The 17,908-nt window shown below is 42.8% G+C and overlaps 1 protein-coding gene across 1 annotated transcript in view; it reads right to left on the bottom strand.

Annotated features, from left to right (window-relative positions):
- HSD11B1 (hydroxysteroid 11-beta dehydrogenase 1) overlaps positions 1 to 17,908 on the bottom strand; it is a 285,656-nt gene that overhangs the window by 120,941 nt on the left and 146,807 nt on the right. Inside the window, exons 4-5 of the mRNA XM_078644497.1 lie at positions 13,191 to 13,376; positions 12,410 to 12,553 (exon numbers count right to left, since the gene is read on the bottom strand). Coding sequence (XP_078500623.1) covers positions 12,410 to 12,553; positions 13,191 to 13,376 — 330 coding nt within the window. The remainder of the gene's footprint in view (positions 1 to 12,409; positions 12,554 to 13,190; positions 13,377 to 17,908) is intronic.

Here is a 17,908-nt window from a genome sequence, read left to right on the forward strand (position 1 = left end):
AAACAACAACTCATCTGGTTCGTAAAGTTCAATCCTTTCTAGTGGCAGTGTACCTTCCACTATTTCCTCTACTTCTGACTTTAATCTCAGCACATCTAACCTCCTTGCCTTTATTGCCGCTCTCAATGTGCCTTGGTTAGATGTTTCCTTAGAGTCCCTTCCGCCACCTTCCTGACTCCCTCTTCTGTTCTCTTCAGGTGTATTAGGAGGAACCCTTCTACCTTAGTAACTCTTACAGTCCCACTCCTGTCGCCTATCTCCGGAGGAATGATGAGACGTCCCCCTGCTCCCCACACCTCCGTTTTCCCCCTCCTGCCTGCTTTCGCTAGCTGCACAGTGAGAACCCATCCTATTCTCCTCGTTCTCTGTCCCAAACACATTCTTTGATCTGTCGCTCTGGGTGTCCACAATTGTTTCCCAAGTTCTCAAATCTGGCCTTAACTCCCTCATCGACCTCGGCCTCGGTCCTCTCAAATCCATCGAATCCCTCCAACCTCTTTTCTCCTCCGAGGAGTCTGCCGATGCCACCAAAGGGGTGCTCCGTTCTACTGGTCTGGGTAAGGTCTTCCACCCATCTACCGCACCAGTTCTACTGTCACTAGCACTCCTCTCGCTCCCCATCTTTGGTGGACTCTCACCTTGGGTCTGTTCTGGATTGTACACTGATACTATAGGACCTATGGTAACAGGTACCGTCAGGGCATCTGGCAATTTCTGAGAATGGACACCCTCTTCTACCCTCATTTTCTGTACTGTAAACCGTCCCACTACTCTCGACACTGGGGAGGGTGGGGGTGCCCTTTCTCCCTTTTCTGGGGTAAACTTGTCCCCTGGGGTTTCCCATCCGTTCCCCATTGGACCCCCGTCTTCCCCTTCTAGTGCTTCCCAGTGCTTTGCCGGTGCTTGCGTTCCCTGCAACTCTGGATTGTATGGGGGTGGCCTTTCCGACAACAGTCTCTCTATCAGGCTGTCGTCTGTCTCGCTTTCCTCATCCTCTGTACTCTTTTTCTGCCCATCGCCTGCACTTTCCAGCAATGGATACAACTTGTCTACTGCAATGGTCTGCACCCTCCATCTCTTTTCCATGGCAACCCACCTCGCCTCTTGAACCGCCCTTACCGAGCGTTTCACTCTTTGTCTCCTATCTCTGTTCCTGTCGTGGGCTGCCCTTATCCATGCATTTAGTGCTTCGAACTGTGTTGGTCTGGGCAAAGGTCGCAATGCAGCCATAATCGCTTTCAACTGGTATAACACTTCTAGTCTAAACGTTCCATATTTAGGAAAAGTCAATTCCTCGTTTCCATCTGTCATCTTACCCCAATTATCGAGCCACAATATGGTATGCAACCCAACATTCGTTGCCATGTAGTAACTGGAGTATCCTCGGGTGGAGCCTCCTCCCCACCCCGAGGTTCTATCCTGTTTTCTCCTTTGAAACATTTTCACAATATCTTAAAACATTTCATGATGAAAACCACACGTTTCCTTGTTTACAACTCTCGCTGTACTTCCTGATGACAATCCACCAATCCCAGCGCGGCTTCACGCCAACTGCCCTATCACAGCGCGGCTTCACACTAACCGCCCTATCACAGCGCGGCTCCTTCTGACGTCACTTGCCTCCGTTTCGCAGCAGTTCCCCTCCTCTCTCCGTTCTTCTCGCTGTCTCTCATGCGTCCCAATCATAAACTGGAAATGATTACTTCCGACCAAGCAACCACTTCCCTGACTGTACGGCCACAGTCTAACCGTAATTGTCACCACTGGCAAATGTCTGTCCGCGAACGACCGGACACTCGCCACTCTGATAGGTTACAAGTTCACGGTAACTTCCGACCAGCGTCCGTTACCCACACTCTCACACACACGTTCCCCCTATCTCGGTCCTGTGGGCGGTCAATGGTACCTCATGACCCCCTTTACAATGGTCGACAATTACTTTGGGTGTTCGATACACCCGAACCACTTAAACTGCCTTTGAGCTTAAGATTTTCACCGGTTGCGCGCGCTCACAACCTGTCCTCTTTCACACTACAGGCATTCAACTCCGCAAGACAATACACATACAATACAACACGACACCGCAATCTAACAACGCATGACCCTTTTCATACTCACTCTCCTCCGACCTGCTGCTGTCTGCCGCACTGTTACTCTCCATCAGATTCCATGGAACGCCATCCGCCATCCGCGATTTTCTGGACACTCATCCTTGGGTTCTATGGGCCTCGGGGAAATCTCAACCTACTTCTAGATTACCCTCACTCTAGAAGATAACCATCCTACACTGCTACCAATTGATACGGCGGGATTTCTCCTCTAGAGTCTGCTTAACATTCTCTAGAATCCCATCACAGGTCGACTGAACCTTTTTACCAGTCATAGAGTGAATAAGGCAACCTAGTTAACACTAAACAGATCAAATTCGAAATACCCAATTACTTTCCCCAAAGAACCACTGACTAAAACTGAATTTAGAAGGTTTATTACATAACCAAAAATAACTGAAGATACAGGCACCTCAGCAAGAGGTTCAAGAGATAAACAGGTACTAATACAAACATAATCCTACGGAAAAGTCTCAGTCGACTAATGAATAGGACCAGAATCAATTCCAGAATCATCAGGCTAAACACAATTGCTATCACTTGAGTTCTGGTACTCATCAGGATAATAGACATAAATTCAGGTTAGTCTGTCCCTACTCTATACTAGATGACATCCCTACTCAACAACCACCCGTCCTATCCAAAAGGTGTCAGCCGTGGTGACTTCCAAATGAAGTTCGCCCACATTCTCTTAGACTATCATTCTTGACTTGCATCTATGCTCTTTGCCCATCTGACCGCTCTCTCTAGCTCCTCAGCTCGTCTGTTCTGCCTCCACCCTCGGGGTACTGTCCCTAATACCAAACCCCACAATGTTAATGTCACGCCTTCTGGCACGCCCCTCAAGAAGGTGTTGGGTTCTGTAAATTTCCACATGGCAAGAGTTCATCCTTGTCCGTTCAAACGTCCTTGGGTCTCAGGCTCTTCATCCTTTCAAGTCGCTTCCGCAAATTCCTAGTCTACTCCTCCATGTCTGAGTCTAGCATCCTAACGTTCATACACAATGGGCCCTTCTACTCTACTATCTGCTTGATGAGGCGCCTGCAAAGAAATACACACATAACTCACAGTCTACAAATGTTGCAACATTTTCTAAAAGGTCTTTCATAAGCATTTCTATCGTTTATAATTTTAAGCAAGACATTTTCATACAGGCCTGCACCATTTCCATGTACTAGGCCTCTGCTGGTTATAGGCCTAACGTTTACATTAACACTTTCTCGGTTCACTTAGGCCTCCAACCTTAACGACAAAAGCATTTGCTCTAACTTAAACTAATTATCTAGTACAAAAAGCATGATTATACATTTCGCTATAGTTCATCCAAAGGCACGTTATTAATCAATTTAACACTTCTATTATTAGTGAAAGTTTTCTTTTCAAAACATTTCTACATTGCAGTAAGCATAGAATTGCACCTTGTAACGCTGGTTCTGCACATTTTCAGATGTCAATTCATTCAAATGCTTTGTCATATATCGCATCTAAACATGATTAAAGGTCCTCCATATATCCGGGTGCTGACTACTTGTACATATGGTGCACCTCTACAAAATTCACTTTATATGGCGCTCTCTCAGCCCCCTTGATTTCACAAAATTCATTATTTTCCTACTTTTTATCAAATATAATGCACTGTTGTCCTATATGCATAATTATGATATGGACTTGTTTAATCTCTCTATTTGTATAACCTTTTTATTTTTATTTTTTGTATCTAAATAATCGTATTATAAATCTGAAACTTTTATATGATTATATACCTACTCTCAATTCATGGTGCACTTTCTAATATTGATGTGGGATCGCTTATATCTATTTAAAATAATTTTGGCACTGGTAACCGTCTTAGAAAATGCAGAACGTATCAGACAATATCTAGCAAGCAGCACTTTCAACATGTTCCAGCTTTAGTATTTGATGGAGCGCTTACACAGTGATACATTTCTAGCCAAGGAGATCTATGTCACACTAATCTAAAATAATGTGCTTCATCACTAAATACTTATACTTATATGGTCCCAAAGACGAGACCTATTGCATTGCAAATGCTTGTATTCTAAAGGGAGTGTAACTGTGGGATAACTCTGGGTGAATGGATCTATTTCTGATTTTGAATTGGTTTTCTCCTTAGTGGCAGTTGCATTTCCTGTTTCTTCATCTTTGATTAGGCGTTTGAAGTGGCTATTAGGTTGACTGAACGCATTTTTGCATGTGCACTCAAGATCGCAATCCAGTGGATGTGGTCTTGCCTGTTCATTTCCTGAATGTTTTTATATTTTTAATTTTTGTTTATTTTGAAAGTCATGTTTTGTGTCTTAATTTGCAGTGTGACTTCTTGTGTTCAGTTTGTGGTTATACATGTCTCGAAAACTGGTTTGTATGGGCTTTACATTTACGTTCTTAATGAAATAAAACAACATGCGTGGGAAGGTGTAGGGCTGGTCTCTCCAAAGGGATTTTAGTTTAGTGCTGTAAGAAAATGGGTTAACTGCTAAGGATGGGAGTCCCCCATATGTAATAAGCCTGCAACCTTCCATTTACTAGAAGGTTGTGCACATGAGCTTGTCTTTGTAATTTTGTTTGTATACATGTTGGATCACTGATTTAAAGCCATATTTAGGTTGAGCTTCGACCTGTTGTATCTACTTCTGTGGGCTTTTCGCACACACACCTATTGCCATTGCTTATTGTCTGGCATTCAGAAATGCTGGCTTACTATTGGTGTATGTCAATGTTGGTCCTTCCTTTCAATTTTGCCCCGTGGCTAATTCACTAATGGTTTCCTTTGGTCGGCCACAACGCTCCTTCATTGGACACAATGGTCCCTCCTCCTGTCTGGGCATGCTTTGCATGATAGTTTCCTGCCACAGAGGTGCGTGCCTAGCCTTCTTTTAACTTCCTGCTCAGTTAGCTCCACACCCTCCCTGGCCTCTCTCCTGCCCTACCCATTGCTTTTCTGCCATCACATTCCGCCTTCGATGCTTTTTTTTTACCCTTTAGGAGTGCTTTTCACAAGGGATGTTTAAACACACAGCGCCATGCTGCTCTCTTGCGCCACTGTGTGAGTGGTCACAGGCTGCTTCCCTGTGCATGTGCACTTTAACAGACCACAAATGTGTGCAGAAGCACTGTGGAATGCTATTGACCTGCAACTTCACACAATGATGAGTGTTAGACGCCTGCACTCACTACATATTACTCTGCACAGCAGTTACACCGATATGGCCACTAATTAGTACATTATGGGGAAAAAAATACCCATGGTTCAACCAGACACCATGCAGAAAGACTATTTATATTTGAAAGTACTTTATGCAAGTCAATAAACCTTGGTCTTGAGCTCGAGAACGATGTTTACACATCTGGCTTAGTTCAGCATTCTGTGCCCAATGGCCTGGTGAGGCAGGCACATTCCTTGAACACTAGTAAAGCCTGTCATTCCATCCTTCCCTCCTTCAGCAGACAAGTCGGATCTTGTCTTTCGCTGTCTATGACTGTCTTGAAAGAGGCAAACAATGGAACGCAACAATTCACATGCATTTAAGTGCAAGGTGGCTTGTAAATTCAAACACCATCATATGTGTTGTCACTCATTGTAACTAACTGATTGTGTCCTTTTAAAATGCAATTAAGATGATTGGTGAAACAAGAGTCCAGCTCACCTGGCAAAGCACTAAATGTGCCACGGACATAAGAAAAAAAATGTAGTACTTGTATAGTGCACGTATCACCGCAAGGGCATCAAGGCGCTTGTACACATACCGCTGGGGAACCCTTCCTGGCTTTTCCCTGTGAAGTGTCCACTCCTGGGCACCCCCGGTGAAGCCCGGCATCCTAGCGCTGTTGGGGGCCGTTGTGGAGATTAAGCAAGCTATTGCCCAGAGTTGCAGAGTGGGACCCATGATTAGAATAGGCACCGAGGCGAGAGAAATATCAGGTCCGAGGGAATTATTGAACCCAAGACCCGCCGAGGCGGGAATTGAACCCTGGTCCCGGGCCAGACCTCTGCATCAGGGTCTGCCGCTCTAATCATTGAGCCACACTTTTTAGGATTTCTGTCTGTGTTAAAACCCCTTGAAGAAATACCCTCCATCCAAGGGCAGTGTGCTAAATGATGGCTAACAGTTCATGGAACGGTGATAATAGACAAAAGTGGGGAACAAAATCTCCGTCAGCTCTCTATGGCATTCAAAAAGAACAAATGATGGACAGCAAGCAGAACAATGTCATACATTCACCCCAGTACAAAGATCTCTGCTTAAATCCATCGTTTTCTTGCTCACCATGTGATATGTTCTAATTTCTCTTTAACAGTTCAAGATCCTCTGCCGGTCACTTGGTCTGATCACTCCTTAATCCATTTTTCTTGGTTAATTACATCTCCAGATCCACCATCGAGGTTAATTGAAAGTAGTCCTCCCGCTCGTCTAGAGCCGGTAGCTTTTGGCAGGGTCTTGTCAGAGTCACCTACATTGGCGTGGGAGGGAGGGTCTGAGGCAGTAGGAAGCTTTCACAATTGGATTGCGAGAGCAGTGGATCAACTGGCTATACCTCAGGATCATAAGAGAGTTAGAATGACTCCATCTAAGCCCTGGTTCTCCAAGGAACTTAAAGATAAAAAAGTGTGTATAAAATTAGAACACAGCTGGCGACAAGCGTACTGCCCACTAGCCAAATTAGCTCTTAGGAAATGTCAGAACTGTTACTATGATGCAGTTAAGAGCGCTAAAGGTCAGTTTTATGCGGAGTGCATTGCTCAATCCAGGAATAATTCAAAGGAAATCTTCTCGATTGTCCAGAGCTTTTTGAAGCCAGTTGCAGAAAGTAAGGCTGCCCCGCCTCCAATTCCTGGTGCGAACAACTCTCTGATTTGTTTATCAACAAAATACAAGCAATTCAGTTCAGTTTGGGGCCAGCTAGCCTAGGCCTGACTGAATATCTGGCCCATGCCATTAGCCAGCCGGATCGCACACGTATGACCTTGACAGGATTCACGCCCATTCCACTGGCCGATACTCTGGCCATTCTTAAAGCACTCAAATCAGGATCCCCGGCAGTACCTTGCCTCGCCAGGCATTTGGCAACAGTAGTTAATCCCGAAGTTATTAATATCATTAACTTGTCCCTGCAGTCTGCCACGGTGCCTGTGGAATGGAAACAGGCTAAGTTATTACCCTTGTTAAAAAAAAAACCCTCATTGAACCCAGACACCCTGGCTAGCTATCGACCAATCTCTCTCCTTCCAGCTGTGGCAAAGGTCTGTGAGAAGGCGGTCTCCAAACAGCTGTCTGAATTTATCAAAACCTCTGGTGCTCTTCACCCAACTCAGTCCAGTTTTAGAGCCTCTTACAGCACCAAGACTGCTTTGGTCAAGATAACAGAGGCTATTAGGGACTGTTGTGATTCTGGTGGCAGAGCGGCCCTGATTTTATTTAGACCTCTCTGCCGCATTTGATACGGTTCCACACCAACAGCTGTTAGCTCGCCTATCTAATATTGGAATTTCTGGCCTGGTGTGGGACTGGATTGCAACAAGTGTGGGTCCCGCCTTTTTCTTCTACACCTAGAAGCATTACTACAGGCATCCATCAGGGCTCTACATTGAGGCCTTTGCTTTTTAATGTGTATATGACCCCACTGATATATTTGGCAGAAGGATTGGGTGCCAAAATTATAGCTTACGCTGATGACACCCAGTTGCTATTCACATGGAAGAAAGATGAGACTTCTGTGGAATCAGCTAGAAACTGCCTGATGGAAGTGTTTAATTGGCTGTCCCTGGTCCAACTTAAATGTAACTAGGAAAAATCAGAGGTTCTTCTTTATGGGACCTTCCCGCCAAATTTCCGTGATGACTTGTGGCCAACAGGTTTCCCCAAAACAGAAACCCAGGGTAGTCCATCAAAAAAACGGGGAATTTGGTTCAGCAAGGATCTTCGATTTCGAACTCAGACCAAAAAGCTGGCAGGAGTGTGCTTTGGGACATTGAAGCTTCTTAGGAAATTCCTGCCGCTCCTGCCAAAGGCGGCCAAAGAAATGGTGACCCGCACTCTTATTCTGTCGCGGCTTGATTATGCCAATTCTCTTTATATTGGTCTTCCTTGCTATCAGATAAAAAAGCTTCAGACCATTCAGAATGTGGCCGCTAGAATGCTTTTAGGCATTCCGCGTAGCCTTGGAATCAAGCAGTGTTTTCGCAACTTGCATTGGCTCCCTGTTGACCAGCGCATTTTGTTTAAGGCACTTACTATCACTCACAGTGCCCTTTACTAGTCCGGACCCTGTTATCTCAGGAGGCGTTTTAATTTCTATACGCCATCCAGGCTTCTCCGTTCAACAGGTCAATGTCTTGTTGCCATTCCACGCTATTGCCTTGTCAGAACGGGAGGGAGTTCCCTCTCTGTAAAGGCAGCTAGGGCCTGGAATAGTCTGCCCTTTGGGTTTAGAAATAATCACGATCTGAGGACATTTAAGAAGCAATTGAAAACCCTACGTTTTAATTAGATGGCTTGGTTCCTACTTCTACTTTCGCTCACCCCCGCATTGGTCTATCGTGCAGGGACACTTCCGGGTAGCTGTGCGCGCTATAAATGCGTGGTAACATAACATAACATAACAGATCTCTTGACTGGGGTGAATATATGATTCATTCAACATTCCGTCCATCATTTGTTTGCGTAGCACTCCATGGCATTGAGCATGGAACACAGCAAAGGTGTTATGTGGACTCGCAACCACACTTCCTGAGGTGTTGGGCGCTCTTACAACCTAACCAAAGAAAACCTTGAATGTCCGTTGTTTACAAACGTTTTACCAGTGGCTTTACACCATCTTGCACAAGAACAACCTAGCACACTCTAGCTCAAACAGAGATCAGAAATAAGCACACATTTCCCAATTTATGACGCTAACTACATGAAAAAGGATTTGCACTTTTATCATCTAATGCAGACTACACTCTCTGGCCAATTGAATGTACACCACAGATTGACGTACAATATCCTGCAGCAAAGACGTAAATGCTTTTTACCATGTGACTTGCACTTCATTAAAGGCAGTGGGATAATAGTGTGTTTTACTGGAAAGTAAATAAAACAAAGCACACCCATTCAATAGAGGAAACCGTCTTAGACTCCCATATAACATTTGGTCACACTCACTGAATGCCCCCACCACTCTGGTGATTTTCCAAGCTTTCTACTTTGTGGTGAAAGGTTGTGGTATGAGGGGAAAGTGCACATAGGTTGCAGGAGTTCACGGAGAGCTCGGTTTGCTCCATGTGTGGGATGAGAGAATCCCCAAAACTGCCTTAAATTCCTCTTCAGACATCAAAGCAACCGCAGCAGGCATAGGAATGCGACCATGTGGTGAATCTACAAAGTAAACTGTCAACTGTATGTGAGGGGCTGATATCACAACAAATGGGCCTCGCTGGTGACTGAGGCTGCGCCTCCCCTGACAACACTCAGAGAGAAATAAACACGCACTGCAAAAAGGTAGAGCTGTCAGAAGGAATAGGGTGACACTGGACTACTAAGGTGTGATTTTATAAAAATCAATCATGGAACCAGAGAGATGGCGCTCATAAGTCTGGTCATTTCACAGCCCTGGCCTCAGATCTGATAAACTCTCCAATACTAATGATCAGGGCCGAACTGGGAACCAAAACCGGCCCTGGCAAAGTGCTCGGCCGGCCCCCCCCTCCTCCCCCTGGGGGAGGGAGGGGATGCCACCAAGCTCTTTACCAGGGCCGCTTTTCCGCCGAATTTGTTACAGGGCCGATTTTGCAGCTTTGCTGCAAAAACGGCCCTGTCACAAAAACGGCCCCCAGGGGCCCAAAAACGGCCCCCACCCTTGCAGCCGACCGGGGAATTGCCCGGTGCCCGCAACGGCCAGTCCGGGCCTGCTAATGATGTCCAGAACTCAACGAACGTATTAACATGTGCGGATTTTTCTCAGCTTTATTTAGCTTGTCACCATAAATAAACTAGATGCCGGTACAATATCCTTTAGTGGGCTGCATTAAGGATGCAGTACCTTATGCGGCTAATAGAGGTCCCTTTAGAATTCCAGAGGGAAATCTAGTAACAGCCTGTAGTACTGCACCCTTTCCTTGCTTCGTGGATTTTATTTTATTGTTTATGCTACTGTTTTGTCTTTCCTCTTTCACTACTCATACCACCCCAACTTCCACTATTTCCTCGCCATTCTCTTTCATTACTATCTCTTCAAATAGGTCAAATAATCACTCCACTGCAAACAAAAAACATAACTAAGAAACATTGTCATTTGCAACGCCAATAGCTCTAACTTTCACTAATCCGAGACCGATTGCATTGCAACCTTTTAGCTTCTTCATTTTCTCCTAAATCACATATCAGAAGGCAAAACAACTACGATTTTCTTTAAATTCATTTACTGATGCAGTGTTACATGCCTTTAAATATATTTGACTGCTCCAGCCATGTATTTTCATCACATCACTTAAATTGTAGCAACAGGCTACTCGTGCAAAAGGCCAAGAGAGCAGTAACTTTCCAAAGACATTAGCAAAAGAAAGACTGGCACAGAAAAAGTTTATTACGTTTAAAACCATTGCCGTGAGTAACACCTGGTTCCCTGGTGACTGCACTTCTGCCCTACTTGAGCGGTCTAAAAACATACATAAGTGAGATCGGGTAAATGCCAAAATTAAGGATCGGTGACTATTATTTATCAGGAGGGTTTGTGGGTTACTAATTTAAACATGGTGGCCGGGCATTATCTGATTCCCTGGCTACTGAATGTATGCAGAATGCAACCACCTATATTTCTTCAAACATCAGAAAAAGGTGCACACTCCTACAAACCAGCTATTAACTTGCAGGCGCAATGGAAATATGGGGTTTCTAGTTCTTCTAACATCTTCTGGTAAAACCTTGTATAAAAGATGAAGTAAGGTCATGTTTCATTGACATTACGTTCATGATACTTTTAGCCATATTTCTTCATTTCATTGAAAGCTAGCATCAATGACAAGCTGTTTTGTAAATGCTCACTAAGGGCATGATCTAAATTGTGGAGGACAGGCTTTATTTTATCAAGGGGATGGAGTAAATTACTGCATTTCCTTGAGGTATTACTCGTTCCCCTACATTTAGAATTGTCAGACAGCCCTGCATTCATCTAATAACTTTGTCTTGTCAATGTGTTAAAAGTGAAATAGACGGCTCTGTCAAACATTAGACAGGAGGGGAGGAGCGTCGCCTCACTGAAGTGCCCCCCAAAACCCCAGAGATGAAAAATAAAATAGGACGGGCGGGGCTTGCTGAGTGACAGCAGCAGAAGTGGTGTGCAGAGGACTGCCTTTGCACTGTTAAAGTGCGTATCTCTCTTTGGCCAGCCGTCTTGAGACTGCCAGTCAGAAATGTACACTTTAAACCTCTCAACACAGCTGTCTAAAGACAGCGAGGTTGAGAGCAAGTACAGGCATCCAGTGCACTCGGGAGTGTCGCCAAAGGCCGTTCCCACCGACCAGGGCCCTTCTCACACGCTGGTTAAAAGCACGTGAGCAGGCCAGAATTGGCTAGGGGAGTTTGCTGGGGCCTGCACCTCAGTCCCAGCAGAAGATGTCAGAGTGAGGAGGACGTCATCTGTCACAATCCGGAAGTGTGTTTCTTTTTTCTTCATTGTTTGTTTTTTTGCCCCGTGCTCACCCACCCATTTGCTCGCCCGCCTGCCCACCCCTCAGTAGATGCCAGCCGCCACTGATATTCCAGCTGCCTGTCAAACTTTTAAGTGGTTTTTGTTTTTTCAAAATCCCAAAGTGGGATTCTGTTTTTGAAAAAACTAAAAGTAATGACCCCAATAAGATAGGAGTTGTCTCCTATGATGTGGAGGTCATTTAAACATTTTCACTATCCACTCCTGCAAGATTTTTCACCATAGTAAGGGAGAGTGAAAACTGGCCATTTGACCGCCCATTCTAAATTGGATGGGCGGTGAAATGGGCAAAACTCCGCCAGGCCATCAGAGGAGTATGTCGGGGATAGAGCCAGAGTAGGTCCTATCGCTGACATACTTAAGGTCTGCCTGCCTGTAAATCAGGCAGGCGGACCAAAGGTATGGCAGATAGTCGCACCTCAGACAGAGTACCCTAAGTACCCTATCTGCCAAACTCTAAATCAGGCCCTAAATCATCTGTCATTATTAGTGTTATATTTACTCCTGTAGAGACTTTATGCATACAAAACAGCCCCTTCCATACGTACATACTCAGAAAGGGAAAAATCGCTCTCTTCCCCAGTGCTTAGTCTTACCTGTGTCAATGTAACTCAGGACACCGAGCGTGATCGAGACATTTGTCTTCTGAAAGTGAAACTCTTGTCTTAGCGAACCGAAAAACCCATCAAGGGCGAACTTGGTTGTGGAATATGGAACAGTAAAAGGGACTCCTATTTTCCCTAAAAAGAGCAAAAAAGCATAATTAATTTTAAATCATTCATCTTCTACGTACACCAGAATTTAAAGTAATAGTCATAAAGTTTGTAGACTATGAGGCATGAACCAAATTTATCCTGGTACAGATTATTTTTAGTATACTGAGCCCACTTTGCATGGGAACAAGAGGGAGATTGTACTATTAAATATTGACCCCTAGAATATTGCGGTACAAGAATAGCAAAGACAGAATATCGAGGGACAAAATACTGAAAAGTAAGTGCATGTGCACAGCTACCCAACTTCGAGATATATGTACCACATAGGTAAATATATGTGGACATACTTGTTGGTATTTTTTAATATTTGTTTTCTATATTTCCCTTGATATTGTGCCCTATTAGTATTCTAGGATTTATATTCAGGGTGTACACTCTAGAGGGATATTCCACTGGCATTGGTAAGTCAATATTGTTTTCTCCAAACCGAGTGGCCCGAACTCAATGATATTCCCCAAATGTGAGGCTACCCCTGCCTTCATTTGTATTGACTCTGCTATAGTTTGCATTCTCTTCCACTGTTGGGGCATTAGTCGGATTTCTTATCATTGACCAGCAACAGCAACAGTAAACCACAGTTCACTATTATATACAAACTCACCTGCCACTGATGAAACGACGATGATGCTGCCACCACTTTCCTTCAACGTTGGCAATGCTGTGACAGTCATGGTGGCATAGCTCAGGAGATTGATCTCCAGCAGTTTTCGAACGTGGTCAACATTCCCATCGAAATAGTTGAAGTAGGTATGTCCAATGTGATTCAAAATCAGGAAATCTAACCCCCCTGCAAGGAAACATATCGAGCATATGCAGTTTAGATATTCCAGAAAAGTAGATTATCTACACACACTGCAACAGAAGCAGTCAAGGAGTACCCTTCTTACCGTAACCACGCTGGAATTGACAGTTGGTTCAGTACTAAATCTGACACCCATTTAATAACCAAGTTCACTGTAGTTCACAGACTTTTGACTGTAAGAAGACATTACGGGCCTGAGTCACAAAAGTAACTTACACGTTTGAGTAGGTTTACTAATTTTTGATATTCAGTACCTGCACTTTTGTAGTAAATTACAGTTTTGTCATAACTTACACTATTGTAGTATAACCACCACTGCACAGAGCCAATGACTGGCACTTAAAATAATACCACATAGGAAATAATGTTAAATTAAATTAGTTAAAATTGCTAAAAAATATAAATAAATATAAACGAATGTTAATAAAAATATAAAAAATATTACATATTTATTAGTTAATTATAAAATATGTATAATTAAATAATGCATAGGTCGTACATATTTATTATTTAACCATACATATTAAATATGTATAATTAAATTATGCATATGTACTACATATCTATTATTTAATTAGACATATTTTACAATTAAATTATAAGGTTTTTAAATAAAAAAAAACATATGAAATAATGCTAAATTAACACAAATTCTTTAAAATAGTAAAAATAAATATAAATTGAGGTTAAAAATAGTTCTTATTTATTATTGAATTCTAAAATATTTTATAACTACATAATTCCAAGTTGGTGGAGCATTTTGGGACCCCTCCCTTTTTCTTGGTCCGTGCTTGGGTCATCACCCCAAAATTTCCAGTAAGGAGCTGTGGTGGATGAGACTTTTTTGGGGAAAATGTTGCACAAATTTGTCAATCGGCACCAAAATTATATGCAAGAGAAAAAAATCCATTTGGTATGGAAACGTGATTCTGACTATAACTACTCACCACTATTTATTTAAATAGAGTGCGGAATCGCCTCAGCGAGTAGTGGCACCCATCACGAAAGTGAGCAGCGCGTCTTTGGCGACCTGGGAAATATATATATTACCTACTGGCGGTCGCCAGTAGGTATATATAGTTAGGATTTTTTCCCTATGGGATTTTTGAAAATTCTATGTCTAATAACTTTGGCGTTTGTGGACGGAATTGGCTGAAATTTTCTGGAAAATGGAACATTTTGTTTCTGAGCAGCCCCTGAAAATTTGGGGGGGGTTCGTCCAGGGGGGGCCGAGAAAAAAGGGGGGTCCCAAAACGTGTTTTTAACATTGAGTTTTCCATAGGGCGGTTAGCCTCACTTTTAGCCCGAACGGCTGAATGGATTTGCACGAAACTTGGCTAAATTGTAGGGACTGGTAGCCCGATGTGCCTTTTGTAGGTCTCAATATATGTGCTGCAGTGGATTTTGAGAAATTAACGTTCAAAAAAAGATATATATCTGTAAGCGCGGACCGGGCAGCGCCGCGGTTCGCGGACCTTAAGCGTACCAAAACTTCGCGTAGCGAAGCTGATTGGCTCTCCGGTGTCTGTCAACATTCTAAACAGTCCGGAGCGGCCGCCATCTTGTCTCTCGGTAGGATCGAGAGACAAGAGGAGGCCAAAACAAAGGGGGAAATAACCATAAGGGGGCATAGTAGATCCTCGCTGACCCCCTAGGTTTAATGTGTAGGTTTTAAAAGGGCCCCGCGGGGCAAAAAAAAAAAATTTTTTTTTTTTGTTTTTTTTGCGTGGGTAGCGCCCGGTACGCGAACCGTGAAGCGTTCTGGGGAGCGTACTACAATGAAAAATGAATGATAGACTTTTTAAATGCTGTATGTTAATTGATTGTTGGATTTGTTGATTATTTTTTATTTTCTTTATCTTCCCAGGGAGCGACCCGGTACGCGAACCGTTGAGCGCCTCGGTTCGCGGACCTTAAGCGTTCCGGGAGTCCACCATTTTGTGTTTCAGTCGAATTAAGATACAAGATGGAGGGCAAATAATGTTCAGAATGGGTAGAAGGGGGCACGGTAGAGTTATCTTGACCCCCTAGGTTTTCTGAGGGTGGCTGAGGAGGCTTATATGTGCGAAAAAAAAACATTTTTAAAAAAAAATTTCGCGAGGTTAGCTCCCGGTACGCGTACCGGGTAGCGCCCCAGGGAGCGTATTTTGTTGAAAATTTGTGAAAATGTTAGAGTTAAATAATAATTGTGAGTGATTAGATGTAGGGTAGCTCTGAGAAGAGCTTTTGGGTTTATGGTACATTTAGGTACTTATAAGTAGGTACCAATGCACATTCTTAAATTCAGAGTGAAAACTCTGTTGCCCTCATCTGAGAAGTGAACTCCATCTCCTCTGTAGATATCTTGCATGTAGTAACGCAAGTTATTGTTGTACAGGGAGCCCATTCCATGGTCTCTCATGTAAGCTGAAACAGATTTGTTTACATGCTTCCTCGACTTCTCAATTTGTGGACAAAATTGGTTTGACCACCTCCATTTCTGTCTTTGGCATATATTTGAATATACCAAGGCAGTCTGAGGAAAAAGTGCCATTAATTGCTCAAAGGTGTCCTTTAAAAGCATTTCTAGACCTACCCCAGTCAAAGTGCCCAAATCATTACCTCCACAGTGCACAATTAACAGGTCAGGTTTTGGCAAATGCATAAAGGTTTTCACCAATGGTATCAATTGGTGACATTTTAATCCTCTGTGGCCAAACCACTTAATTTCCACATCTTGTAAATTGAGGTTAGGTAAATTCCTGCTTTCAACGTACCTTTGAGCCCAGTGAATATAACTATGACCAACAATCCAGACAGAAAACATGGTGAGAGAAGGTTCTCCTGCAGTCAGATGAAGTGTGGCAATGAAATGGCAGTTGAAAAAATGAGAGTGTAAAATGAAAAAAAAAACTGTGGAGTTTGTGTGTTCATGAAGCAGTAACAGTGATTGGTGGATTTTGATTGATGAAAACAGAAAGTTAGGGTGCACAGATGTGTTCTTTGAAAGATGTATTTTGAGTGGTCAATAAAAAATCATTAAATGAAAGAATGCACTGGATATGCAGGTGCACTGAGAGTTCAGAGTTCAATTGCAACATTGTTGTGTGAACTTGCAAACACCAGAGGTATTCCAGGAGGTGGTTGCTATGGAAAATAGGCAGAAAGGGCAGAGGGGGAAGGGTTTTCATTTGAAAAAAAGTGAGGGAAGAGTTTTGATTGGGTGACATGAGAAATATGTGTGAAGAATTACAGCATTTCTGTGCTTTTGATAGCTGCAGACTCTGGAGTGCATACCTTTTGCTCTGCTGAAGACAAATTGGTGTGTTTCTGAGACTGTTTTCAAACTCAAAGTATTTGCTAAGGTGAGAAAATATTTCTTTAATTTAGATAGAGAATAGTGTGCTTTAAGGAGAAAATTATGATTTATGTGGCGCAAATTGCTTGTAAATATGCTCTCACATGTGTATGGAAAATTTTGATTTCGAATGTTTGTGTTACATAGCCATGTTAAGAGTGACCCTACCATGCAGGAAAGCCAATCAAAAAACGCTTTCATGTGTTTTAATGACATTTTAAGTCATTTTCCCATGTGCAGTGTTTAGAAATTATGATTTGAAAATCGTTTTTGGGGAAAAGGAATTGTTTTTAAATTCATGACAAGGACATAATGGTGTATGCTTCTTTATAAGGCAATTGACTGTCCCTGATGTTATTTTTCTCATTTTAGTGTAAGACCTTTCTCTGTGGCGCAAATTGCTTGTAAATATGCTTCCACATGTGCATGGAAAATTTTGATTTTGAATGTTTGTGTTACATAGCCATGTTAAAAGTGACCCAACCATGCTCGAAAGGCAATCAAAAAACGCTTTCATGTGTTTTAATGACATTTTAAGTCATTTTCTCATGTGCAGTGTTTTGAAATTATGATTTGAAAATCGTTTTTGGGGAAAAGGAATTGTTTTTAAATTCATGACAAGGACATAATGGTGTACGGTTCTTTATAAGGCAATTGACTGTCCCTGATGTTATTTTTCTCATTTTAGTGTAAGACATTTCTCTGTGGCGCAAATTGCTTGTAAATATGCTCCCACATGTGCATGGAAAATTTAGATTTTGAATGTTTGTGTTACATAGCCATGTTAAGAGTGACCCTACCATGCAGGAAAGCCAATCAAAAAACGCTTTTATGTGTCTTAAGGACAATTTAAGTAATTTTCCCATGTGTAGTGTTTTGAAGTTATGATTTGAAAATCGTTGTTGAGGTAAAGGAATGTTGTTAAAATTTATGTGCGCCATATGCCCCCAAATTTCTTTTTTAGGGGTGCAGCAGGGTGTTCTTGAGACACCCCTGCACCTTTGGAATAAATTCCTAATTTGTGATGAGCAAATTGTTAATCGCAAATTGCACCTTCATTTATATGAGCCTCCTAGCCCATGGAAATGAATGGGTAATTTGCAATTAGCAATTTTCTCATCGCAAATTTGGAATGGTAAAGAATCGCTATTTATTCCTTAAAATTCGCTTTTTTGGAAAT

Source organism: Lissotriton helveticus, chromosome 5_1 (genome assembly GCF_964261635.1).
Source record: "Lissotriton helveticus chromosome 5_1, aLisHel1.1, whole genome shotgun sequence".
Taxonomy (NCBI): domain Eukaryota; kingdom Metazoa; phylum Chordata; class Amphibia; order Caudata; family Salamandridae; genus Lissotriton; species Lissotriton helveticus.